At 40.9% G+C, this 26,661-nt stretch overlaps 3 protein-coding genes and 1 pseudogene across 4 annotated transcripts; all 4 read left to right on the top strand.

Moving 5' to 3' along the window:
* The first annotated feature begins 12,078 nt into the window (after window positions 1–12,078).
* LOC124414816 lies at window positions 12,079–12,921 on the top strand (annotated as a pseudogene).
* A 3,487-nt stretch (window positions 12,922–16,408) lies between these two features.
* On the top strand, window positions 16,409–19,988 carry LOC124414822 (hemolymph lipopolysaccharide-binding protein-like). Of its 2 annotated transcripts, XM_046895902.1 has the most exons (3): window positions 16,409–16,600; window positions 16,707–16,776; window positions 16,848–17,285. In XM_046895902.1, the coding sequence occupies exons 1-3, from the start codon at window positions 16,489–16,491 to the stop codon at window positions 17,230–17,232; spliced, it is 567 nt and encodes a 188-aa protein (XP_046751858.1). In that variant the 5' UTR covers window positions 16,409–16,488; the 3' UTR covers window positions 17,233–17,285. The 2 variants fall into 2 exon arrangements, 1 of the variants encoding a protein (XP_046751858.1); XR_006930076.1 differs by lacking the exons at window positions 16,409–16,600; window positions 16,848–17,285 and adding an exon at window positions 19,918–19,988 and having other exon boundaries at window positions 16,749–16,776.
* Window positions 19,989–22,342: 2,354 nt separating this feature from the next.
* Window positions 22,343–23,174, top strand: LOC124414819 (hemolymph lipopolysaccharide-binding protein-like). The gene is made up of 3 exons (XM_046895898.1): window positions 22,343–22,478; window positions 22,580–22,655; window positions 22,727–23,174. Exons 1-3 carry the CDS (start codon window positions 22,343–22,345, stop codon window positions 23,106–23,108), a joined length of 594 nt encoding a protein of 197 aa, XP_046751854.1. The 3' UTR covers window positions 23,109–23,174.
* Window positions 23,175–25,196: 2,022 nt separating this feature from the next.
* Window positions 25,197–25,936, top strand: LOC124414818 (hemolymph lipopolysaccharide-binding protein-like). Its single transcript, XM_046895897.1, has 3 exons — window positions 25,197–25,313; window positions 25,420–25,489; window positions 25,561–25,936. The coding sequence occupies exons 1-3, from the start codon at window positions 25,202–25,204 to the stop codon at window positions 25,934–25,936; spliced, it is 558 nt and encodes a 185-aa protein (XP_046751853.1). The 5' UTR covers window positions 25,197–25,201.
* The last annotated feature ends 725 nt before the right edge of the window (window positions 25,937–26,661 follow it).

The raw sequence follows: 26,661 nt of genomic DNA, 5'->3' as shown, positions 1-26,661 counted from the left end.
TGCGATTAATCGATTCCTCTCGCAAAATTACGTCGGAATAGTACTCTAAAGAATTGATTGCAGCACTTTTCAAAGTCGTCGAAATTTTCGCCAAAAATGCAAAGGGGTTAGCCTTGGATTTTTTTTGGCCGAAAAATCTTTTGTCTGGGAATCGATCCGTATGACGCTTTTTAGACTAATTCGACGCCCAGGAACTCAGAAAACACATGAAAAATAGCCTAGGACCAGCAGCAGAGAAATGACGATGAAAATCTGCAGTTTTTCGGCTGTAACTTTGCAGGTGTTGCTCGCAGCGTATCGGGACTGCGATTAATCGATTCCTCTCGCAAAATTACGTCGGAATAGTACTCTAAAGAATTAATTGCAGCACTTTTCAAAGTCGTCGAAATTTTCGCCAAAAATGCAAAGGGGTTAGCCTTGGATTTTTTTTGGCCGAAAAATCTTTTGTCTGGGAATCGATCCGTATGACGCTTTCTAGACTAATTCGACGCCCAGGAACTCAGAAAACACATGAAAAATAGCCTAGGACCAGCAGCAGAGAAATGACGATGAAAATCTGCAGTTTTTCGGCTGTAACTTTGCGGGTGTTGCTCGCAGCGTATCGGGACTGCGATTAATCGATTCCTCTCGCAAAATTACGTCGGAATAGTACTCTAAAGAATTAATTGCAGCACTTTTCAAAGTCGTCGAAATTTTCGCCAAAAATGCAAAGGGGTTAGCCTTGGATTTTTTTTGGCCGAAAAATCGTTTGTCTGGGAATCGATCCGTATGACGCTTTTTAGACTAATTCGACGCCCAGGAACTCAGAAAACACATGAAAAATAGCCTAGGACCAGCAGCAGAGAAATGACGATGAAAATCTGCAGTTTTTCGGCTGTAACTTTGCAGGTGTTGCTCGCAGCGTATCGGGACTGCGATTAATCGATTCCTCTCGCGAAATTACGTCGGAATAGTACTCTAAAGAATTAATTGCAGCACTTTTCAAAGTCGTCGAAATTTTCGCCAAAAATGCAAAGTTAGCCTTGGATTTTTTTTGGCCGAAAAATCTTTTGTCTGGGAATCGATCCGTATGACGCTTTTTAGACTAATTCGCCGCCCAGGAACTCAGAAAACACGTGAAAAATAGCCTAGGACCAGCAGCGGAGAAATGACGATGAAAATCTGCAGTTTTTCGGCTGTAACTTTGCAGGTGTTGCTCGCAGCGTATCGGGACTGCGATTAATCGATTCCTCTCGCAAAATCACGTCGGAATAGTACCCTAAAGAAATAATTGCAGCACTTTTCAAAGTCGTCGAAATTTTCGCCAAAAATGCAAAGGGGTTAGCCTTGGATTTTTTTTGGCCGAAAAATCTTTTGTCTGGGAATCGATCCGTATGACGCTTTTTAGACTAATTCGACGCCCAGGAACTCAGAAAACACATGAAAAATAGCCTAGGACCAGCAGCAGAGAAATGACGATGAAAATCTGCAGTTTTTCGGCTGTAACTTTGCAGGTGTTGCTCGCAGCGTATCGGGACTGCGATTAATCGATTCCTCTCGCAAAATTACGTGGGAATAGTACTCTAAAGAATTAATTGCAGCATTTTTCAAAGTCGTCAAAATTTTTGCCAAAAATGCAAAGGGGTTAGCCTTGGATTTTTTTTGGCCGAAAAATCTTTCGTCTGGGAATCGAACCGTATGACGCTTTTTAGACTAATTCGCCGCCCAGGAACTCAGAAAACACGTGAAAAATAGCCTAGGACCAGCAGCGGAGAAATGACGATGAAAATCTGCAGTTTTTCGGCTGTAACTTTGCAGGTGTTGCTCGCAGCGTATCGGGACTGCGATTAATCGATTCCTCTCGCGAAATCACGTCGGAATAGTACCCACAAGAATTAATTGCAGCACTTTTCAAAGTCGTCGAAATTTTCGCCAAAAATGCAAAGGGGTTAGCCTTGGATTTTTTTTGGCCGAAAAATCTTTTGTCTGGGAATCGATCCGTATGACGCTTATTAGACTAATTCGCCGCCCAGGAACTCAGAAAACACGTGAAAAATAGCCTAGGACCAGCAGCGGAGAAATGACGATGAAAATCTGCAGTTTTTCGGCTGTAACTTTGCAGGTGTTGCTCGCAGCGTATCGGGACTGCGATTAATCGATTCCTTTCGCAAAATCACGTCGGAATAGTACCCTAAAGAATTAATTGCAGCACTTTTCAAAGTCGTCGAAATTTTCGCCAAAAATGCAAAGGGGTTAGCCTTGGATTTTTTTTGGCCGAAAAATCTTTTGTCTGGGAATCGATCCGTATGACGCTTTTTAGACTAATTCGACGCCCAGGAACTCAGAAAACACGTGAAAAATAGCCTAGGACCAGCAGCGGAGAAATGACGATGAAAATCTGCAGTTTTTCGGCTGTAACTTTGCAGGTGTTGCTCGCAGCGTATCGGGACTGCGATTAATCGATTCCTCTCGCAAAATCACTTTGGAATAGTACTTTGAAGAATTAATTGCAGCACTTTTCAAAGTCGTCGAAATTTTCGCCAAAAATGCAAAGGGGTTAGCCTTGGATTTTTTTTGGCCGAAAAATCTTTTGTCTGGAAATCGATCCGTATGACGCTTTTTAGACTAATTCGACGCCCAGGAACTCAGAAAACACGTGAAAAATAGCCTAGGACCAGCAGCGGAGAAATGACGATGAAAATCTGCAGTTTTTCGGCTCTAACTTTGCAGGTGTTGCTCGCAGCGTATCGGGACTGCGATTAATCGTCTCCTCTCGCAAAATCACGTCGGAATAGTACCCTAAAGAATTAATTGCAGCACTTTTCAAAGTCGTCGAAATTTTTGCCAAAAATGCAAAGGGGTTAGCCTTGGATTTTTTTTGGCCGAAAAATCTTTCGTCTGGGAATCGATCCGTATGACTCTTTTTAGACTAATTCGACGCCCAGGAACTCAGAAAACACGTGAAAAATAGCCTTGGACCAGCAGCGGAGAAATGACGATGAAAATCTGCAGTTTTTTGGCTGTAACTTTGCAGGTGTTGCTCGCAGCGTATCGGGACTGCGATTAATCGATTCCTCTCGCAAAATCACGTCGGAATAGTACCCTAAAGAATTAATTGCAGCACTTTTCAAAGTCGTCGAAATTTTTGCCAAAAATGCAAAGGGGTTAGCCTTGGATTTTTTTGGCCGAAAAATCTTTTGTCTGGGAATCGATCCGTATGACGCTTTTTAGACTAATTCGACGCCCAGGAACTCAGAAAACACGTGAAAAATAGCCTAGGACCAGCAGCGGAGAAATGACGATGAAAATCTGCAGTTTTTCGGCTGTAACTTTGCAGGTGTTGCTCGCAGCGTATCGGGACTGCGATTAATCGATTCCTCTCGCAAAATTACGTGGGAATAGTACTCTAAAGAATTAATTGCAGCACTTTTCAAAGTCGTCGAAATTTTCGCCAAAAATGCAAAGGGGTTAGCCTTGGATTTTTTTTGGCCGAAAAATCGTTTGTCTGGGAATCGATCCGTATGACGCTTTTTAGACTAATTCGACGCCCAGGAACTCAGAAAACACATGAAAAATAGCCTAGGACCAGCAGCAGAGAAATGACGATGAAAATCTGCAGTTTTTCGGCTGTAACTTTGCAGGTGTTGCTCGCAGCGTATCGGGACTGCGATTAATCGATTCCTCTCGCGAAATTACGTCGGAATAGTACTCTAAAGAATTAATTGCAGCACTTTTCAAAGTCATCGAAATTTTCGCCAAAAATGCAAAGTTAGCCTTGGATTTTTTTTGGCCGAAAAATCTTTTGTCTGGGAATCGATCCGTATGACGCTTTTTAGACTAATTCGCCGCCCAGGAACTCAGAAGACACGTGAAAAATAGCCTAGGACCAGCAGCGGAGAAATGACGATGAAAATCTGCAGTTTTTCGGCTGTAACTTTGCAGGTGTTGCTCGCAGCGTATCGGGACTGCGATTAATCGATTCCTCTCGCAAAATCACGTCGGAATAGTACCCTAAAGAAATAATTGCAGCACTTTTCAAAGTCGTCGAAATTTTCGCCAAAAATGCAAAGGGGTTAGCCTTGGATTTTTTTTGGCCGAAAAATCTTTTGTCTGGGAATCGATCCGTATGACGCTTTTTAGACTAATTCGACGCCCAGGAACTCAGAAAACACATGAAAAATAGCCTAGGACCAGCAGCAGAGAAATGACGATGAAAATCTGCAGTTTTTCGGCTGTAACTTTGCAGGTGTTGCTCGCAGCGTATCGGGACTGCGATTAATCGATTCCTCTCGCAAAATTACGTGGGAATAGTACTCTAAAGAATTAATTGCAGCATTTTTCAAAGTCGTCAAAATTTTTGCCAAAAATGCAAAGGGGTTAGCCTTGGATTTTTTTTGGCCGAAAAATCTTTCGTCTGGGAATCGAACCGTATGACGCTTTTTAGACTAATTCGCCGCCCAGGAACTCAGAAAACACGTGAAAAATAGCCTAGGACCAGCAGCGGAGAAATGACGATGAAAATCTGCAGTTTTTCGGCTGTAACTTTGCAGGTGTTGCTCGCAGCGTATCGGGACTGCGATTAATCGATTCCTTTCGCAAAATCACGTCGGAATAGTACCCTAAAGAATTAATTGCAGCACTTTTCAAAGTCGTCGAAATTTTCGCCAAAAATGCAAAGGGGTTAGCCTTGGATTTTTTTTGGCCGAAAAATCTTTTGTCTGGGAATCGATCCGTATGACGCTTTTTAGACTAATTCGACGCCCAGGAACTCAGAAAACACGTGAAAAATAGCCTAGGACCAGCAGCGGAGAAATGACGATGAAAATCTGCAGTTTTTCGGCTGTAACTTTGCAGGTGTTGCTCGCAGCGTATCGGGACTGCGATTAATCGATTCCTCTCGCAAAATCACTTTGGAATAGTACTTTGAAGAATTAATTGCAGCACTTTTCAAAGTCGTCGAAATTTTCGCCAAAAATGCAAAGGGGTTAGCCTTGGATTTTTTTTGGCCGAAAAATCTTTTGTCTGGGAATCGATCCGTATGACGCTTATTAGACTAATTCGCCGCCCAGGAACTCAGAAAACACGTGAAAAATAGCCTAGGACCAGCAGCGGAGAAATGACGATGAAAATCTGCAGTTTTTCGGCTGTAACTTTGCAGGTGTTGCTCGCAGCGTATCGGGACTGCGATTAATCGATTCCTTTCGCAAAATCACGTCGGAATAGTACCCTAAAGAATTAATTGCAGCACTTTTCAAAGTCGTCGAAATTTTCGCCAAAAATGCAAAGGGGTTAGCCTTGGATTTTTTTTGGCCGAAAAATCTTTTGTCTGGGAATCGATCCGTATGACGCTTTTTAGACTAATTCGACGCCCAGGAACTCAGAAAACACGTGAAAAATAGCCTAGGACCAGCAGCGGAGAAATGACGATGAAAATCTGCAGTTTTTCGGCTGTAACTTTGCAGGTGTTGCTCGCAGCGTATCGGGACTGCGATTAATCGATTCCTCTCGCAAAATCACTTTGGAATAGTACTTTGAAGAATTAATTGCAGCACTTTTCAAAGTCGTCGAAATTTTCGCCAAAAATGCAAAGGGGTTAGCCTTGGATTTTTTTTGGCCGAAAAATCTTTTGTCTGGAAATCGATCCGTATGACGCTTTTTAGACTAATTCGACGCCCAGGAACTCAGAAAACACGTGAAAAATAGCCTAGGACCAGCAGCGGAGAAATGACGATGAAAATCTGCAGTTTTTTGGCTGTAACTTTGCAGGTGTTGCTCGCAGCGTATCGGGACTGCGATTAATCGATTCCTCTCGCAAAATCACGTCGGAATAGTACCCTAAAGAATTAATTGCAGCACTTTTCAAAGTCGTCGAAATTTTTGCCAAAAATGCAAAGGGGTTAGCCTTGGATTTTTTTGGCCGAAAAATCTTTTGTCTGGGAATCGATCCGTATGACGCTTTTTAGACTAATTCGACGCCCAGGAACTCAGAAAACACGTGAAAAATAGCCTAGGACCAGCAGCGGAGAAATGACGATGAAAATCTGCAGTTTTTCGGCCGTAACTTTGCAGGTGTTGCTCGCAGCGTATCGGGACTGCGATTAATCGATTCCTTTCGCAAAATCACGTCGGAATAGTACCCTAAAGAATTAATTGCAGCACTTTTCAAAGTCGTCGAAATTTTTGCCAAAAATGCAAAGGGGTTAGCCTTGGATTTTTTTTGGCCGAAAAATCTTTTGTCCGGGAATCGATCCGTATGACGCTTTTCAGACTAATTCGACGCCCAGGAACTCAGAGAACACGTGAAAAATAGCCTAGGACCAGCAGCGGAGAAATGACGATGAAAATCTGCAGTTTTTCGGCTGTAACTTTGCAGGTGTTGCTCGCAGCGTATCGGGACTGCGATTAATCGATTCCTCTCGCAAAATCACGTCGGAATAGTACCCCAAAGAATTAATTGCAGCGCTTTTCAAAGTCGTCGAAATTTTCGCCAAAAATGCAAAGGGGTTAGCCTTGGATTTTGTTTGGCCGAAAAATCTTTTGTCTGGGAATCGATCCGTATGACGCTTTTTAGACTAATTCGACGCCCAGGAACTCAGAAAAGACGTGAAAAATAGCCTAGGACCAGCAGCGGAGAAATGACGATGAAAATCTGCAGTTTTTCGGCTGTAACTTTGCAGGTGTTGCTCGCAGCGTATCGGGACTGCGATTAATCGATTCCTCTCGCGAAATCACGTCGGAATAGTACCCACAAGAATTAATTGCAGCACTTTTCAAAGTCGTCGAAATTTTTGCCAAAAATGCAAAGGGGTTAGCCTTGGATTTTTTTTGGCCGAAAAATCTTTTGTCCGGGAATCGATCCGTATGACGCTTTTTAGACTAATTCGACGCCCAGGAACTCAGAAAACACGTGAAAAATAGCCTAGGACCAGCAGCGGAGAAATGACGATGAAAATCTGCAGTTTTTCGGCTGTAACTTTGCAGGTGTTGCTCGCAGCGTATCGGGACTGCGATTAATCGATTCCTCTCGCAAAATCACGTCGGAATAGTACCCTAAAGAATTAATTGCAGCGCTTTTCAAAGTCGTCGAAATTTTCGCCAAAAATGCAAAGGGGTTAGCCTTGGATTTTGTTTGGCCGAAAAATCTTTTGTCTGGGAATCTATCCGTATGACGCTTTTTAGACTAATTCGACGCCCAGGAACTCAGAAAACACGTGAAAAATAGCCTAGGACCAGCAGCGGAGAAATGACGATGAAAATCTGCAGTTTTTTGGCTGTAACTTTGCAGGTGTTGCTCGCAGCGTATCGGGACTGCGATCAATCGATTCCTCTCGCAAAATCACGTCGGAATAGTACCCTAAAGAATTAATTGCAGCACTTTTCAAAGTCGTCGAAATTTTCGCCAAAAATGCAAAGGGGTTAGCCTTGGATTTTTTTTGGCCGAAAAATCTTTTGTCTGGGAATCGATCCGTATGACGCTTTTTAGACTAATTCGACGCCCAGGAACTCAGAAAACACGTGAAAAATAGCCTAGGACCAGCAGCGGAGAAATGACGATGAAAATCTGCAGTTTTTCGGCTGTAACTTTGCAGGTGTTGCTCGCAGCGTATCGGGACTGCGATTAATCGATTCCTCTCGCAAAATCACGTCGGAATAGTACCCTAAAGAATTAATTGCAGCACTTTTCAAAGTCGTCGAAATTTTCGCCAAAAATGCAAAGGGGTTAGCCTTGGATTTTTTTTGGCCGAAAAATCTTTTGTCTGGGAATCGATCCGTATGACGCTTTTTAGACTAATTCGACGCCCAGGAACTCAGAAAACACGTGAAAAATAGCCTAGGACCAGCAGCGGAGAAATGACGATGAAAATCTGCAGTTTTTCGGCTGTAACTTTGCAGGTGTTGCTCGCAGCGTATCGGGACTGCGATTAATCGATTCCTCTCGCAAAATCACGTCGGAATAGTACCCTAAAGAATTATTTGCAGCGCTTTTCAAAGTCGTCGAAATTTTCGCCAAAAATGCAAAGGGGTTAGCCTTGGATTTTTTTTGGCCGAAAAATCTTTTGTCTGGGAATCGATCCGTATGACGCTTTTTAGACTAATTCCACGCCCAGGAACTCAGAAAACACGTGAAAAATAGCCTAGGACCAGCAGCGGAGAAATGACGATGAAAATCTGCAGTTTTTTGGCTGTAACTTTGCAGGTGTTGCTCGCAGCGTATCGGGACTGCGATCAATCGATTCCTCTCGCAAAATCACGTCGGAATAGTACCCTAAAGAATTAATTGCAGCACTTTTCAAAGTCGTCGAAATTTTTGCCAAAAATGCAAAGGGGTTAGCCTTGGATTTTTTTTGGCGGAAAAATCTTTTGTCTGGGAATCGATCCGTATGACGCTTTTTAGACTAATTCGACGCCCAGGAACTCAGAAAACACGTGAAAAATAGCCTAGGACCAGCAGCGGAGAAATGACGATGAAAATCTGCAGTTTTTCGGCTGTAACTTTGCAGGTGTTGCTCGCAGCGTATCGGGACTGCGATTAATCGATTCCTCTCGCAAAATCACGTCGGAATAGTACCCTAAAGAATTAATTGCAGCACTTTTCAAAGTCGTCGAAATTTTCGCCAAAAATGCAAAGGGGTTAGCCTTGGATTTTTTTTGGCCGAAAAATCTTTTGTCTGGGAATCGATCCGTATGACGCTTTTTAGACTAATTCGACGCCCAGGAACTCAGAAAACACGTGAAAAATAGCCTAGGACCAGCAGCGGAGAAATGACGATGAAAATCTGCAGTTTTTCGGCTGTAACTTTGCAGGTGTTGCTCGCAGCGTATCGGGACTGCGATTAATCGATTCCTCTCGCAAAATCACGTCGGAATAGTACCCTAAAGAATTAATTGCAGCACTTTTCAAAGTCGTCGAAATTTTCGCCAAAAATGCAAAGGGGTTAGCCTTGGATTTTTTTTGGCCGAAAAATCTTTTGTCTGGGAATCGATCCGTATGACGCTTTTTAGACTAATTCGACGCCCAGGAACTCAGAAAACACGTGAAAAATAGCCTAGGACCAGCAGCGGAGAAATGACGATGAAAATCTGCAGTTTTTCGGCTGTAACTTTGCAGGTGTTGCTCGCAGCGTATCGGGACTGCGATTAATCGATTCCTCTCGCAAAATCACGTCGGAATAGTACCCTAAAGAATTATTTGCAGCGCTTTTCAAAGTCGTCGAAATTTTCGCCAAAAATGCAAAGGGGTTAGCCTTGGATTTTTTTTGGCCGAAAAATCTTTTGTCTGGGAATCGATCCGTATGACGCTTTTTAGACTAATTCGACGCCCAGGAACTCAGAAAACACGTGAAAAATAGCCTAGGACCAGCAGCTGAGAAATGACGATGAAAATCTGCAGTTTTTAGGCTGTAACTTCCAATCCGTTGCTTGCAGCGTATTGGGACTGCGCTTAATCGATTTCTCTCCCAAAATTACGTCGGAATAGTGCGTCAAAAAATTTTCTGCTGAAAATCATTCGTCTCCGAATGGATTTGTATGACCCTTAGAGGAATAATTGGACGCCCAGGAACCCGGAAAACTCAGCAAAAAGAGCGCAGGACCAACATCAGAGAAATGACGCTGAAGGTCATCAGTTTCTTGGCTGTGACTCCTAGGCGTTGATCGCAGCGTTTGAGGACTGTGTTCAATTGATTATTCCTCCTTATTGCTTTCATGTACTATACAATCATCATCACGCAAGTATCGAATAAACGTCGGTGATAGTTGATGCCCTGAGGACCCTCAATTTTAGCTATACAGAAACATCACCAATAAATTTCACATACTTTCTCCCCATCTTTGATACCTGGTACTCCAGATTTTATCATTCCAAATATCCTATGACTCTGGGAACACCGCAAACCACGCAAATCATACCACTCGATTGTCGCAGCTACGATCATTCTTCATTCCTTCGATAGCGATATTTCGAGGCCAAAGCATCTGTTATCTGAAGCAAACTGTTTGCATATTGGATGAAAGCTAATTTGACACACTATGCAATAACCAAAATCTAGAGATCAAGCTTGGGACAATCACTGCAAACACTACGTGTATGCAATTGTATTCGGTCTTTGCATGTCCACAAAAAACTGCTGTTAAATCACGACACAAACGGTGAGAAATTTCAAAACTAGAATTGTAAAATTTACAGCCCTATTCAATGAAGTCACTCTCTATTAGTGCGCATCAACTGTATCATTCAATTTATAATCCGTAATCTAAAACCGGAATTTTTAATTCCAGTTCGTTTCACTCCCCTCAGGAGTTGAGTAACTCATTGTAAACGTATTCTGAGACTGTAAACCGGACAAAAATACATAAAAAGTCGTTTGACAATTGATGGTAATAATTTTTTATTGAGCACAGACATTATTCCAACAACTTTACAGTAATTGCAATCCATTAACGAAAAAAGTTCCGCATTATTCATTCTTACCAGGATTCGAATAACGTTTGCTACAAATGTTCAGGATCCTACTCGGGCCCTAAACAGATTTGTTGGAAACGGACGGTTCCCAAAAAGTCATTACACATAATGGAGACAATGAAAGCATATGAATATTTAAAATTTTATTACGATTTTCCAAAATTTTCCAGGTTATTCTTTGGGCCTTGCTAAAATCTGATGTACTATGAAGGATTTTGTATAAAATTTATACTTGCACAAGTTCCGCAGATTCACAATAAAATTCCACAACTACCAAACACTGTTGAGATACTCTTTAAGCACAATACATTCAACATACTACCAAGTAAAACTAAAATTCGTCAGAACAAATATTTTCTGAACGAAATACGTAATAACAATAAGTAATATAGATAATATCAATATATGTTGTTAATCAATTCCATAGATATAGATACATAGCTTTAGGCTATAAATAGTGTATAGATATACGTTTATATTTATATAGTATATATTATGATTAATCTAAAGCAATCTAATTATAATTAATTTAAAATCAACTGCATAACATTGTATATCTTGCTTAATGTAACTGTAACATATATTTTATGTACTATTTTTAAATTTTAAGGCGCTGACGATAGTATTGAAGCAAATATCTGGTTAAGTATTTTTTATTTCACTTGTAATCAGAAATGGGTCGGCAGAGCCCAGCCGAAACGTTGTGTACATTAGAAATTAAAAATTGTTGAATTAAGATTAAATTGCGAAACAGGGACTTTCATCAAATAACATCATGAATGTTATGTAAGCTACTTTAATCACATCAAAAGACATAGATTTCTATGCGTTACTTACATATGAATATATACGCTCATTATTGATTCAGTTTGAAATCAAGTAGTGAAGAAAATTTCAATTAGACGCAAGAATATTTCAAAGGTCTCGGTACGTGAAATTCGAAAATGAATTTGAAACTTTTTCAGGTTGGACAATTATCTGTACGTAAAAAATGTGGAATAACCTACTTTTGCCAACTGTGAATGTGATGATAAACTTTGAACCGCAAGTAAAATCAACAGTTGAAAGAAAAAGGAATGAAGATTCGGACATTACTCGAATAAATTCATCCTTCCAAACGCCAATCGCCGCAAGTTTAATTTGTGCAAAGTGAGACGTATATGAGATAAACTCTGAGATTTCATCGCAATTCCGCCCGCCAAATTCAGCGAATAATTTTTTGTCATTATTGAAAGTCAACTCTAACAAAATTTAATGTTCATACCCAACTTTGGGTAACACGTAACACATGCCGAATCTCTTCAGCCCGAATGTACTCACGACCGAACGAACTTCTGCCCTGGAGGGCATCGGAGGAAAATGTGAAACCACCCATGATAATGCAAATGAACCGGAGGATCAGTTACTATAAGTCAAATTACTGACTTGATCACGCTTGTCGTCAGGTTCAAGTTTCGCAAGGATTATTATTGAGAATTTTCATTTATTATTGATTATAAGCCTGTAGCATCTGTTATGCTAATCTCTCAATTCTCATAAATTATCGATCGCAGGTGATCGGCGTGTAACGATAAGCTAACGACTCGCGAGTTGGGTATAAAGGCAGCATCATAGTCGGCGTGTCTCTGAAATTTTCCTGGTCGCGAGGATCGAACAAGTAGTTGAAACTGCGCCGGAAATAGTGCATCCACACCTCAGCCATGGCGGTCAGGTTCTTCGCGGTTCAAACGTTGCTCTGCCTCGTATCTTATACTTTGGCGCAACAATCATGCTTCGATTCCTTCGTCGTCATGCCCGCTCGTACAGCACCTGCCCAACCTCCGGTGTAAGTAATACTAGGTGAGTATTTCCGGATCATATTGGCAGTGTCATTCTCCTACGCGATGTGGAAAGCGCATTTTTGGATCTCATCCATGGCATCCTCCTCACGTTGTGTTAGGTCCAGGAACAACTGGCAACGCGGATCCGACCTGCCTCGTTAGAAATCTACCGACTGTCAGAAGGGACGATTACACGTGAGTGTCAGCTTCGATAGGTGGTCAAAGAAATTTTGTCCTTTGATGGAATTTGGTGTCATGTGATGCAGGTACTTTCCGGGCATCGGTGGCTACAAGCTGCACTCGCAAAAACTTCCGTGGAACCAGGCTCGGATCGCCTGCGAGCAAGAGGGTGGACACTTGGTCATCATCCATTTCGTGGCTAAGATGGATGCAGTGTTGAAAGTGAGGAAGGCACAGTCCCCGCAACCGAGTCACGTCAACGTGGGTTTCCACGATTTTTACGAGGAAAGCCACTACGTCACCATCCACGGGCAAGCAGTGTCCAAGACTGGATTTAACGAGTGGGCAAAAGGAGTATCCAATCGCCGGATCGGAGAAAATTGTGGATCCTTGCACTCGAGTGGTAGGCTCAATGATCACAAATGCAATTCACCACTTCCTTTCGTTTGCGAGCTACCGATCCATTGACAGTGCTTGGAAAAGCGTGAGATAGATTTCAAGAAACGTCGACGGATCAACGCAAATGATCAGGTTGGAAACTGGAAAAAAAAACAAACACAAGAAATTATTAATTCAACATTGAACATTTGCTTCTAAGCAACTCAATTATATACGGAATCGTTTTTCGACCGTTGGAATCGCATTTCAGGATTAAACTAAAACACACGATGTAGCGTAAGAATGAATCATGTTTAGCTTTTCATGAAAATTCGATAGCATTTGCAACAGTCAGATTAAACCACCGTTTCAACGCCTTCAAAAATGATATCTCGTTCCAATAGACTTGTCCGACATACCAGTCGAGAAACCTTTTTCTTTTTTCTACTAACCTACGGTCAGTTGGAGTTTTTTCTTTTCAGGCGAGGTCAGCGTAGGTTCGACTAATAATTTGATATCCGAAGACACCGAGAATATTGATGAACTTAGCACATCGATAAAAGGCTTACACATCGAACCGCATTCAGTAGTTTGCATTGAGACTTGGAATCTACAATGTCCTTCCAATTTTAGCATCAATGGATATTAACATTGTTATAACAATAATGTAATAAAGCAAAATGATCGAGTTGTAATGTATAAAAGAAACAGCGCACATTATAATCATGAACGTTAGGCATTTGGCTTGCAAAAATCATTGTTGCGTTAATGAAAAATGCAAATAACGAGTTCATTGAAATTAGATCAGCGTATAGATGCCATGATCTGAAAGAAGAATATTTTACCAACGACTTGAACACGCTCATGTTGGCGAATACTAATGTGGCTATTCATTTTATCATTGGACATTTCAATGTAAACTTGCTTTTACTCGAAAACGAAAATGATGCTTTTTGCAAAAAAATTTCGTGAAATTCATTATACTTACCTATTCCATACTTTTGTACCGTCACGAGATGTAATGATTTGCTATACGAATCTTGTATTGATAACGTATTTGGAAAAACGAAAACGAGAAACGAAAAAATTTTCATTCAAGTCTAAAACTCATTGTACGATTTCAGAAGAAATCAAAAAAAATACATTCACACATAGATTGTAATGAACCGAGCAAACTCTGTAGTATAAAAAATTAAAAGTTGCAAATAATTGTAACACGGTTAATGAATAAGGCCGTTAAAATAATCAAAGTTGCGAGTGAGGTGTCGGAAGTAAAAAATTATGATATACCTATAAAATGGATGGATCACATCTGGATTGATTAAATGCGGTGAAACAAAATGAGAGATGTATAAAGCATGGAAAGAAGATTGTGAAATTGAGAGTTTGGAAAAAAAATTACAGATTATGCACACAGCCTTGCAAAATTGATAGAATGCATTGAAGACAATTTTGAAAAACTGACCATCGATGAAATAAGTTCAAAAAACGAGGAACTTTGGATTTTCTTCAAAATTATTTGAAATCATGAGAATAAAGGTGAATGTATAGATTATGACACGTGTATGCTAGTTATCAGTCGACAGTTGATCGAAGAGAGTTGGAGCTTTGATGAAATTTGGTATCATGTGTTGCAGGTACTTTCCGGGAACCGGGGGTGTAAATAATCAAATCTTCCGAGTAGTATGAAACCATCAATAATTTGGTGATAGTAAAAGTGCAGTTGAAGTGACAAGCGATTAACTGTGGAGAAAGCGGTGATCCAACGGAAGGACGGAGTCAATTTGAAGATAATTCTTGCACGAATAGCGGAACATGAACCTCTTCAACTTTGGTTTGCGTCGCATGCTTGCGGCCTTCTTTGTCACGATTTTATGTCCAGAGGCTCAGATATAAATAAATTTTTCTTTATTGTCATTGTCGAATTGATTTACCAAACGGTAATTTAAATAGGCATGCATTCTCTATGCTTATTATAACTTTGTACAGGAATCATGTTATTCGATTGCATGATGTACGAATTTATATCCATGATAAGTTTCACTTATCGCTGAACGGACTTCGTATTATTTCTGCTTCAGTCGTGAAATTGTAATCTATATTTATTTGCGTAGTATGAATTAATGAGATTTTCTTATCGTTAGCAACGAAATGTAAATCAGGAATCCCTACTCCATTTCTGGTAATTGAAGACTTACGTCAGACGTAATTTGCAGATTCATGATTTATCCTGTTTGCATTTGAATACAAGATGATAATTAGCAACTGATCTTTGGAGGAAAAAAAATTTTCCGGCTTTATAATGTTTATCGACCAATTTATGTGTCGAGAGCAAAAGGTCATTTTTATGGGATCGTCTCAGTGTGACCCTTCGAGAAATCACTGATTTTCGCGATTTTTTTTTTTCAATGTTGTAATAAACTAATCGGTCTGGTTTTCTTTTTATAAATAAATGCATTCATGCCGAATACAAAATGATTTTTTTTACGTTCATTTATTTAGTATGTAATAATTAAATAAGTCGTTGAAATGACACGTTAAAAAAAAATGTCCTGTACGATGTCCACGATTGAGGCCGCAATTTTGATCTGAAATAAAAGTTTCAAAAAGATTATTAATCTGTAGGAAAGTCGCTATAGCGCTATGGAGGTTTTTTTTTTTTGGAAATTTGACAAAATGGCAGCGGTTTGAACAAAAAGTATCGAATTTGGCCCTTTTTTCAACAGTTTTTCGTAAAAAAAAATAGGAAGGTTAAAAAAAAAAAAAAAACACCATTCCGAGAAAAACGCGTTCAGAGATCGAAGTTGGAAAATTTTAGATAAATCGTTTACTTACGATCAATCGGCGATCTCGGCCGGATCTGAACACAAACACCGAACACAAATTTTGAATCCCAATCCTGGAATCGATTTTTTATAAAATCTCACATCACTATCACCTTTTCTGTCCATCTTGATTTTTTTCTTAGGGGTTTCACTCGTATGTCTATCCGTGGTCGATGTCAAAAACGAACTGAAATGCTTAGACAGTTTATTCTGCAAAGTTATAGAACCTAAGCACCTTAGAACCTTAGGTACACGCGCAGGTGGAAAAATAACAAAAGGATCGTAATAATTTGAATTTCGATTTAAAAATTTGAAAGAATGTTTAGAACAGTGTACGATATACGATAACGCAAAAAAAAAAACACGATTTTTTGAAAATTTCACACTGAGACGATCCCTTATGTTACCGCAATGACGCCAAGAAAGTTGCCAAGATGAACATGGTGGGGACCATCTTATATAATAATATAATCAGACCGATTGATAATTTACTTCAAAACACCAAATTTTTTATTTGACAAGACCTTCGTCTGTAAATGTAAATATGTGGTGTACATACGATCATTTTTAACGGCGAAGATAAGCGCGACCGAGCGACTACTAAGATTAGCAAATATTTGTGGTGTAGTCCTAATCTCATCAACACAGTACACCAAAGGTCAAAATGAAAGGATAACCTCTAAATGACCATCCGCGGATTGGGTATAAAAAGAGTCAGAACGTGTGGGGACGACAGGAATCCCATCAAGCGGACAGTGGCTGCTGAAACTAGAATTTATCATAGTCGCGGGGATTAAACAAGTTGTTGAGGCTGCGCCGGAAACAGTGCATCCACACCTCAGCCATGGCGGTCAGGATCTTCGCGGTTCAAACGCTGCTCTGCCTCGTATCTTACACTCTTGCGCAACAATCATTCTTACAGCCCATCGTCATCCTGCTCAATCCTACAGCAGCCGGTGAGTAGTTCCGAACCACGTTCACAGTGTGATTTTCTTACGCGATGCGAAGAGCACATATTCGCGTTATACCTGTAATAACCGGCTTCCAAAGTCTCCGTTCCAGGAGCAACTGGAAACGTACATCCGACCTGCCTCGTTCGAAATCCACCGGCCGTTAGAAGGGACGACTACACGTGAGTCTCACTGTCGCCAGTTGGTCGGAGAGAGTTTGAACTTTGATGAAATTTGGTATCATGTGATGCAGGTACTTCCCGGGAATCGGCGGCTACAAGTACCACAATCAACCACTTCTATGGAGCAAGGCTCTAATTGCCTGCGAAGAAGAAGGTGGGCACTTGGCTGTCATCAACTCTTTGGCTGAGAGGGATGCAGTGGTAAAAGTGATCAAGGCAAAAGGATCGCCGGAGTTCGTCCTCGTTGGCTTCCACGACTTTTACCAGGATAGTTACTTCGTCACCATTCATGGGCAAACTCTGGCCAAGGCTGGGTTCGAAGAGTGGAAGAGTGGAGAACCTAATAATAGTGGGGGTGTTGAAAATTGTGGAACATTGCACTTGGCGAGTGGCAAGTTCAATGATCAGAAGTGCTATAAAACATATTCTTTCATATGCGAGCTACCAATCCATTGACAGTGGTTGGAAAAGCGTGAAACAGATCGTAAGAAACATCGACGAAACACAACATCTATGGGGGAACCAACTGGAAAGCCGGCTCCAACGAATAAATATTTTCTCAACAAAATGAGTAATAACAATAACCAATATAGCTAATATCAATATGTGTTCTTCATCAATTCAATAAAGTAGCCTGTCAGTCATGAATACGGAATAAAAAGTTAAAACTCATTACGTGGAATAATCCAGGGGAATTGCCAACTTTCCGCTTCCCTCAACCGGCCACGGAAATCGCATTTCGTCACTGTTTCTGCGGACCCCTGGGTCTTTCGTGTCCTGTCCGGTTCTTCTTCATGATACTTCATGTCACAGGATTTGTAAAAATCTGCAAAAATTCAGGGATACTCCTCAGGGCCTCTGCTGCGTGCTCCATCCGTTGTTAGAATAAAATGTATCAAGGCTTTTGCAATAATAATCGAAATTCACACAATAATTTGCAAAACAACTGGAATTCGTTTAAAAAAGAAATGTACTTGTTTACCTGCAGCAAATCAATATCAAGAAAAAAGACTGTAAGGCCTTTGAGTTCAAATAGTGACCTTTCGGAAAAATACAGTTTCATTTGCCGCTCGCGTAAATAATAACGTACTTAATTTACGCTCCATTTTGTCATACCTTATACTTCGAAGTATATTTACATAAATAAAATAGGAAACCTTCATATTATGAATAATCACTTGAAAATAGTCGGATAAATGGAACAAAGGAAATTCACTCACCGATGCAAAATACTCACACCGCGTAACTCCTGGGTCTTGTAGGGAATTAGACTTCGTCGTCTTTTGACTCTTGGAATTATGTTGATCAACAATTGTATAAAATCATGAACGGACAGGAACGTCGTCATAACAATAATCTAATAAAGCAAAATGATGGAGTTGTAAAACATGTAAAAACGGCGTACATCGAAGCCATGAACGTTGAGAATATGGCAATACAAAAGTTATTGGTGTGTTAACGAATAATGTGAATAACGAGTTGATTAAAATCATTTCAGGGTAAAGGTGCCATGATCCGAAATAAAAAAAGATTTCATCGATTAGTTGAACACGCTAATATTAGCAAATACTAATAAACCAATTGGGTTATTATTATCGGTCACTTCAATGTGAACTTGCTTCGTCTAGAAAACGGAAGCCATATTTTTTTAAATTATTTTCTCGTAAATGAATGTACTCCTTACTTTAGAGAAGGAGGAAAGGATATTCGGAGGAAAAATTCAAAATTAAATAACTTGCGCACAATTGAAGCAAACTTGAAAAATTGGATCAAGAAAAGTGAATGCTTAACGAATAATTATAGATGTTCGTTAAAAAGTCACCTTACCGTTCATAACAAGGGAGCACTGAGCTCACCTGATTGGATAAAGTTTTATTGTATTAGTTCAGCCCTAAGGTGAGTATGAATTTTTTTCACTCTTCAAGCTGTTGTATATTATACGTGAATTATTGAATATGAATGTTACTACGTCTTGCTACAGGTCATTCGATTACCCACAATAAGGTTCATGTACTATAGATAACTTGGTTAGCTAGTTGATAGTAATCGTAATGATGATATGAATAAGAAAAGCTATATCGAAAATTTAAAACTTCAAACTTCTGCCAAAAGGGGTATCGAAGCAAAAGGTAAAATCGGCCATGAGTATGTAAATAGAACCGACGTGTTACCAAGTCCCATTACTTCATCACTCTTATCGTTACGTTCACGTTACCCAGAGATTATTATTGGGAATTTTCAATCACTGTCAGAAAATTCTGGACGGTATGATTCATCAGAATTGACCGATTGATCGCATTGAGCCACTCCGTCGGCTGTGAAATTATCATTGAGTGAAAGCCTGTAACATCCTCCATGCGAGTTCGGGTTGTTCGCATTCGCAGATATTTTCCTCGACCGCAGTGCTGCGGAAGAATCTGATTCCGGGAGCAAACCGTCGGTGTGTGAAGATCAACGTGGATGAAAGTGAGCCAAGTGCAGGATTCAGATACAAAGACCGCGCGATTATTAATGGAAGAGACAAGGCTAACGAATTATGAGATAAGAATTATTTTCAATTCAAAATTTGGAAAGCAATCCATCAATCCTTATGAATAATCCATCGCAGGTGATCAGCGTGAAGCGATGAACTAACGACTTGCGAGTCGTGTATAAAGGCAGCATCATAGTCGGCGTGACTCTGGAGTTTGCCTGATCGCGAGGATCGAGCCAGTAGTTGAGGCTGCGCCGGAAATAGTGCATCCACACCTGAACGATGACGGTCAAGTTCTTCGCGGTTCAAACACTGCTCTGCCTCGTATCTGATACTCTGGCGCAACAATCATGCTTCGATTCCTTCGTCGTCATGCCCGCTCGTACAGCACCTGCCCAACCTCCGGTGTAAGTAATACTAGGTGAGTATTTCCGGATCATATTGGCAGTGTCATTCTCCTACGCGATGTGGAAAGCGCATTTTTGGATCTCATCCATGGCATCCTCCTCACGTTGTGTTAGGTCCAGGAACAACTGGCAACGCGGATCCGACCTGCCTCGTTAGAAATCTACCGACTGTCAGAAGGGACGATTACACGTGAGTGTCAGCTTCGATAGGTGGTCAAAGAAATTTTGTCCTTTGATGGAATTTGGTGTCATGTGATGCAGGTACTTTCCGGGCATCGGTGGCTACAAGCTGCACTCGCAAAAACTTCCGTGGAACCAGGCTCGGATCGCCTGCGAGCAGGAGGGTGGACACTTGGTCATCATCCATTTCGTGGCTAAGATGGATGCAGTGTTGAAAGTGAGGAAGGCACAGTCCCCGCAACCGAGTCACGTCAACGTGGGTTTCCACGATTTTTACGAGGAAAGCCACTACGTCATCAGCCACGGGCAAGCAGTGTCCAAGACTGCATTTAACGAGTGGGCTAAAGGAGTATCCAATCGTCGGATCGGAGAAAATTATGGATCCTTGCACTCGATTGGTGGGCTCAATGATCACAAATGCAATTCACCACTTCCTTTCGTTTGCGAGCTACCGATCCGTTGAAAGTGCTTGGAAAAGCGTGAAACAGATTGTAAGAAACATCGACGAAACACAACATTTATGGAGGAACCAATTGAGAAGCCGGCTTCGCCGAATGAATGGTTTTCGTACGAAATACGTAACAACAATAACCAATGTGGATAATATAAATATATGTTGTTCATCGATTTAATAAATTTGTCTAAATTAGCCATGAATATGGAATGAAAAATTGAAACTTATTACGCAGAATAATTTAATAACATTGTCCACTTTCCGCTTCCCTGAAAACCACGCGAACTTATTACATTATAAGCATGTGCGTCAGAATAATTGCCTAATTTGATTAAAGTCCGAGGGTCTCGATGATAACCTATTTCACAGTATAATTATTTGCGTGAGCATATATGTACAAATAAATACTACTTCCGTACGCGCATGCCTGTGATGAGTATGTATTATACGTATAATATGTTTGCGCAAAGAGACGAGCGTGCTTGTTGACGAAATGAATGGTTGCGCAAGTGAAAAGCTAGAAACGTAACAAGGCGTGCGAATTTGTAAGCAGGAATTATTAAATTGCGAGGTAGGGATATTTCATGAAATAACCACATGAGTGAAAATAATAAAGAGAAAAATAAATAAAGTAAAAACATCATGGATGTGATTCAGGCTACTTGAATTGCATTAAAAGACATGAATTTCTCTGTGCTATTCACATGCAAAGATATAAGCGCGTTATTGTTTTAATTGGAAATTGAGTAATAAGAGAAAATTTCAAATAGTCGTAAAAATACTTCAAAGTTGTCAGTGTGTGTAATTTGCACAAATAATTGGATTTCACGTTCGCTGTAGTTTCGTACGTTGACGAAAAAAAAATTTCTCCAACATCTAATCACTGATACCAATCGACAAACAAGGCACGATTTATTTGTAAAACGGCGTAAGGTGAACGCTGACTCATACGGTCGTTGTAAGGAACTGAGAAATTTGTGAAATCGGTTGATTCTCTTCAGGTAAGAAATTTTGGAATATTCTACTTTTGCCAACTGCGAATGTGATGATAAACTTTGAATCGCAAGTAAAATCCACAGTTGGAAAAAGAGTGAAAAAAGATTCGGTCGTTACTCGAATGAACTCGCCCTTCTCAACAGCAATGACGGCAAGTTCAACTTGCGCAAACTCAGTCTTGACATCAGCGATCTTTCGACAAGTGGAAAATTGTTGCTGAATCTACAGACCTCGAAACTTCTTCACAGCTTTCTTTGCTAATCAAAATGGGTGGTAATCAAAAGCTGATAAAGATGAAGAAAACGAACTCTGTTGTTCGTACCAAACTTTCGGTAACACATAACACATGCCGAATATCTCCAGCCCGGATGTACCTACTTACGACTGGACTAGGAGGGCATCGATGATAAAGGTGGAATGCAAATGGAACCGAGGTATCACTCAATATAATTACTTCATCAGCCTTATCGTTGCGTTCACGTTTCTCAAAAATTATTTTGTGGATTTTCGTTTACCGATGGAAAGTTCTGGATGATTTGAATTATCGGAATTGACCGATCGATCGCTTCGAGCCACTCAGTCAACTGTAATATTGTCATTGATTATAAGCCAGCAGCATCCACTTTGCGAATTCGCGTCAGTCGCATCCGCGGATAATTTCCTCGATCGCAATGCTGCGAAACAATCCGATTCCGGACGAAGTACGAAGATCAACGTGGATGAAAGTGAGCTGAGTACAGAATGCAGATACGAAGACCACGCTATAATTGTTGGAAGAGACAACGCTAACGTTTCGTGAGATAAGCGACATGCGGACAAACAATTGTTTTCACCCCCCGGAACCGTTGAGAGATACGGATATATTCGCTTTAAGGCAATCTCTCAATTCTTATAAATAATATGTTGCAGGTAATTAGCGTGACACGATAAGCTAACGACTTGCGAGTTGGGTATAAAGGCAGCATCGTAGTCGGCGTGAATCTGGAATTTTCCTGGCCACGAGGATCAAGCAAGTAGTTGAAACTGCGCCGGAAATAGTGCATCCACACCTCAGCCATGGCGCTCAGGTTCTTCGCGGTTCAGACGCTGCTCTGCCTCGTATCTTATACTCTGGCGCAACAATCATGCTTCGATTCCTTCGTTGTCATGCCCGCTCGTACAGCATCCTGTCAAACCCCCGGTGTGACTCCAGGTGAGTATTTCCCGATCATATTCACACTGTTATTCACCTACCCGATGGAAAAAAGCGCTTTTTTGGATCTTATCCATGACATCCTTCTTACGTTGTGTTAGGTCCAGGAACAACTGACACCGCGGATTCGACCTGCCTCGTTCGAAATCCACCGGTTGTCAAAAGGAACGACTACACGTGAGTGTCACCGTCGGTAACTGGTCGAAGGGATTATGAATTTTGACGAAATTCTCCATCATGTGATGCAGGTACTTTCCAGGCATCGGGGGCTACAAGCTGCACTATCAACCACTTCCTTGGAACAGGGCTCGAAGAATCTGCGAAGATGAAGGTGGGCACCTGGCCATCATCAATTCCGTGGCAGAGAGAGATGCAGTGATGAAAGTGATGAAGGCAAAGAACCCGCAACCGTTATACGTCAGTCTGGGCTTCCACGATCTCTACCAGGAGGGCCAATACGTTACCATCCATGGACAAGACCTGGACAAGACTGGGTTCTATGAGTGGGCGAGTAGTGAACCCACTGGTACTGTCGCGGAAAGTTGTGGATCTTTGCACTCGAGTGGCGGACTCAATGATCACGGTTGCCAGATACCATTCCATTTCATATGCGAGCTACCCATCCATTGACCGTGGTTGGAAAAGCGTGAAACTAAGAAACGTTGACGAAACAAAACAGATGATCAAGTCAGAATTCAAAAACAAAAAATCATGTTAACCAACTTGAAGTGAATTTAAAGAACCCAACATTTTCGTGGGAACAAACTGGAACGCCGGCTCCGCCAAACGAATATTTTCCGAATAAATTATACAGTAAGGATAACGAAAATAGACAATAATATCAATTCAAATTGGTCATCGATTCAATGAATTAGGCTGTAAGTCATGAATATGATATGAAAAATTAAAACTTATTACACGGAATAATTGAGTTTAATTACCCATTTTTCGTTTTCCTGAAAACCACGCGAAGTTAGTATATTATAAAGGTATATGTAAAACGTCAATAATGTTCGTTAATACCTTCCCTTTGCGGCTACTTTGTACTCGGGGCGAAGTAAAATGCAAGTTCGATTCCGTACTAATTATGTGACAATGACTTCCAATCTCTCACTTCCATTCTCTCTCTTCGATATTCGAGAGAATCGATTTTTATACGGTGGAATCGATTCTTTTACCTGCTTTTGGGTTGCGGCCGTTTGGGTTCTGAGGCAATAACACAATGAAAAATCTTCTTATGCCGAGACACGTGAAAATAGAGTGCGAGAACGCTTAGAACAAAGAATAACTCGAGCAGAGAGTAAACAGTAGACATCGAGGTTAGGATGATCTTGGTTATTCGCTCGGCTCGAGGTTTCGATCATTCGCTTCGTTTGGAATTTGGCCTTTTGTGCCAATATTTTCTATTTTTTGTAAGCAATACTGAATTCAATGACAACCTTACCTACCATTTACAAATTTCACCCTAATTTGATGAACGTTTACCAAATTCAAATAATTATGCGTCATTCGAAAATTCAGTGACGATTTCCTGAAATTCCGAATAGTTACAGAGAATCTGTCATTTTTCCAATATTCCACAAGTCTTCTGAGTGTAACAGTATTTCAGACTATAGATAAAATATCGTCGAAATATCAAGATAGCAAATAAGTTATTTAACAACAATTTCTAAGCAGTTGTGGAAATATTGCATAAACTGAGCGATACTGTCGAAGTTAATGGCGATCCCAAACGTCGAATTCGACCAACAATTCACCAACACTTTTATAAGTGAACGGAAACAACCTTTAATATTTCTACCCAACTTTTGGTAACACATAATAATTGTGCCTGATGTCTTCAGCCTGGATCGCGGAGCCAAGATTCGAGATTACACTGGCCAGAATGTGCGCAATTTACCTTTCAGCTGACCATAACCTCTATTGTGCGACTGGAAACCCAGGCAAATAATTAAATCTTCTGAGTAGTATGAAACCATCAATAATTTGGTGATAGTAAAAGTGCAGTAAAAGCGACAGGCGATTAACTGTGGATAAGCAGATGATCCAACGAAAGGACGGAGTCACTTTGAAGCTGCTTCTTGCATGAATAGCGGAACATGAACGTCTTCACCCTGATTTGCGTCGCATGCTTGCGGCCTTCTTTGTCAAAATTTTACGACCGGACGCTGATATAAATACATTTTCCTCCATTATCGTCATCGTGGAATTGATTCACCAAACAATAATTCACACAGGCATGCATAGATACGCTTATCGCTGAACGGACTCAATTCAATAATTTAATAAATTCATAATTCGCATTTACGTTTTTCCAACGAAATTAAGCAGAATTCCGAAAACTGATTGCAAATTTAATCAGACCGATTGATAATTTACTTCAAAACACCTAATTTTTTATTCGACGAGACCTTCGTCTGTAAATGTAAATGTGTGATCGACTGACGATCATTTTCAACGATGAAGATAAGAACGACCGAGCGACTACTAAGATTATTTGTGGTTTAGTCCTAATCTCATCAACAGAGTCCACCAAAGGGCAGAATGAAAGGATAACCTTTGAATGACCCTCCGCGGATTGGGTATATAAAGAAACAGAACGTGTGGGGATGACGGGAGTCGCATCAGGCGGACAGTGGCTGCTGAAACTAGAGTTTTCATAGTCACAGGGATTAAACAAGTTGTTGAGGCTGCGCCGAAAACAGTGCATCTACATGTCAGCCATGGCGGTCAGGATCTTCGCGGTTCAAACGCTGCTCTGCCTCGTATCTTACACTCTGGCGCAACAATCATTCTTCCAGCCCATCGTCATCCTGCTGGGTCCTACAGGAGCCGGTGAGTATTTCCGAACCCCGTTTACAGTGTGATTTTCTTACGCGACGCGAAAAGCACATATTCGCGTTGTACCTGTAATAACCGCCTTCTGAAGTCTCCTTCCCAGGAAAAACTGGAAACGCAGATCCGACCTGCCTCGTTCGAAATCCACCGGTCTTCAGAAGGGACGATTACACGTGAGTCTCACCGTCGCCAGTTGGTCGAAGAGAGTTTGAACTTTGATGAAATTTGGTATCATGTGTTGCAGGTACTTTCCGGGAATCGGTGGCTACAAGCTGCACTCGGAAAAAGTTGGATGGAACGAAGCTCGAATCACCTGCGAAAAAGAAGGTGGGCATCTGGCCATCATCAATTCTGTGGCTGAGAGGGACGCAATACTGGAAGTGATAAAGGCAAAAACCCCGTATCCGAAACACGTCAGTCTGGGCTTCCACGACCTTTACCAGCAGGGTCGGTTCGTCACCATCCACGGGCAAACTCTGGCCCAGGCTGGGTTCAACGAGTGGGCAAAAGGAGAACCCAATGGCTCCGGCAGATATGGAGCTTTGTATACGAGTGGCGGGCTCGATGATTGCGAAAACCCGCCACTACGTCCTTATGTGTGTGAGCTACCGATCCATTGACAATAGTTTGAAAAGCGTAAAAGAGATTGTTTGAAACGTTGAAGAAACAAAAGATTTACGTCGGAACCAATCGAGAGGCCGGCTTCACCGGTTGAATACTTTGTGTACGAAATACGCAACAATCATAACTAATATGAATAATATCAAAAGATATGTGTCGTTAATCGATTCAATACATTTGTCCAAATTATATATGAATATGAAATGAGAAATGAAAACTAATTACGCAGAATAATTTTCTTAAATTTTCCTCTTTCCTCTTCCCTGAAAACCACGCAAAGTAAGCAAGTTATAAGCATGTGCGTCAGAATAACACCTAATTTGAATAAAGTTTGAGAGTCTCGATGACAGCTTAATTCTCTCTATAGTTATTTTGCTAGGCATATACATGCAAATAAATACTATTCCAATTTTAATCATCAGAATTGACCGAACGATCGCTTTGGGCCTCTTTGTCAACTGTGGTACGATCATTGATTATAAGCCTGTAACATCTGCCAGGCGAATTCGGGTTTTTCGCATCCGCTGATATTTTCCTCGATTGCGAAGCTTCTCTGCAGAAGGATCCGATTTCGTTGGCATATTGTCGTTGCATGAAAATCAACGTGGACGAAAGTGAGCCAAGTGCAGGATGCAGATATGAAAACCGCGCGATCATTAATGGAAGAGACAAGGCTAACGTTTCATGAGATAAGCGACGTATGGACAAACAATTATTTTCACCC

The sequence above is a fragment of the Diprion similis genome, chromosome 14, assembly GCF_021155765.1.
Source record: "Diprion similis isolate iyDipSimi1 chromosome 14, iyDipSimi1.1, whole genome shotgun sequence".
NCBI classification, from domain to species: domain Eukaryota; kingdom Metazoa; phylum Arthropoda; class Insecta; order Hymenoptera; family Diprionidae; genus Diprion; species Diprion similis.
This window is presented reverse-complemented; position numbering and strand designations above follow the sequence as displayed.

Coding starts and splice junctions, on each gene's coding strand:
- LOC124414822 (XM_046895902.1), top strand. CDS start 16,489: ATGGCGGTCAGGATCTTCGCGGTTCAAACGCTGCTCTGCCTCGTATCT. Junction 16,601..16,706: donor GCTCAATCCTACAGCAGCCG/GTGAGTAGTTCC, acceptor TCTCCGTTCCAG/GAGCAACTGGAAACGTACAT. Junction 16,777..16,847: donor GTTAGAAGGGACGACTACAC/GTGAGTCTCACT, acceptor CATGTGATGCAG/GTACTTCCCGGGAATCGGCG.
- LOC124414819 (XM_046895898.1), top strand. CDS start 22,343: ATGGCGCTCAGGTTCTTCGCGGTTCAGACGCTGCTCTGCCTCGTATCT. Junction 22,479..22,579: donor AACCCCCGGTGTGACTCCAG/GTGAGTATTTCC, acceptor ACGTTGTGTTAG/GTCCAGGAACAACTGACACC. Junction 22,656..22,726: donor GTCAAAAGGAACGACTACAC/GTGAGTGTCACC, acceptor CATGTGATGCAG/GTACTTTCCAGGCATCGGGG.
- LOC124414818 (XM_046895897.1), top strand. CDS start 25,202: ATGGCGGTCAGGATCTTCGCGGTTCAAACGCTGCTCTGCCTCGTATCT. Junction 25,314..25,419: donor GCTGGGTCCTACAGGAGCCG/GTGAGTATTTCC, acceptor TCTCCTTCCCAG/GAAAAACTGGAAACGCAGAT. Junction 25,490..25,560: donor TTCAGAAGGGACGATTACAC/GTGAGTCTCACC, acceptor CATGTGTTGCAG/GTACTTTCCGGGAATCGGTG.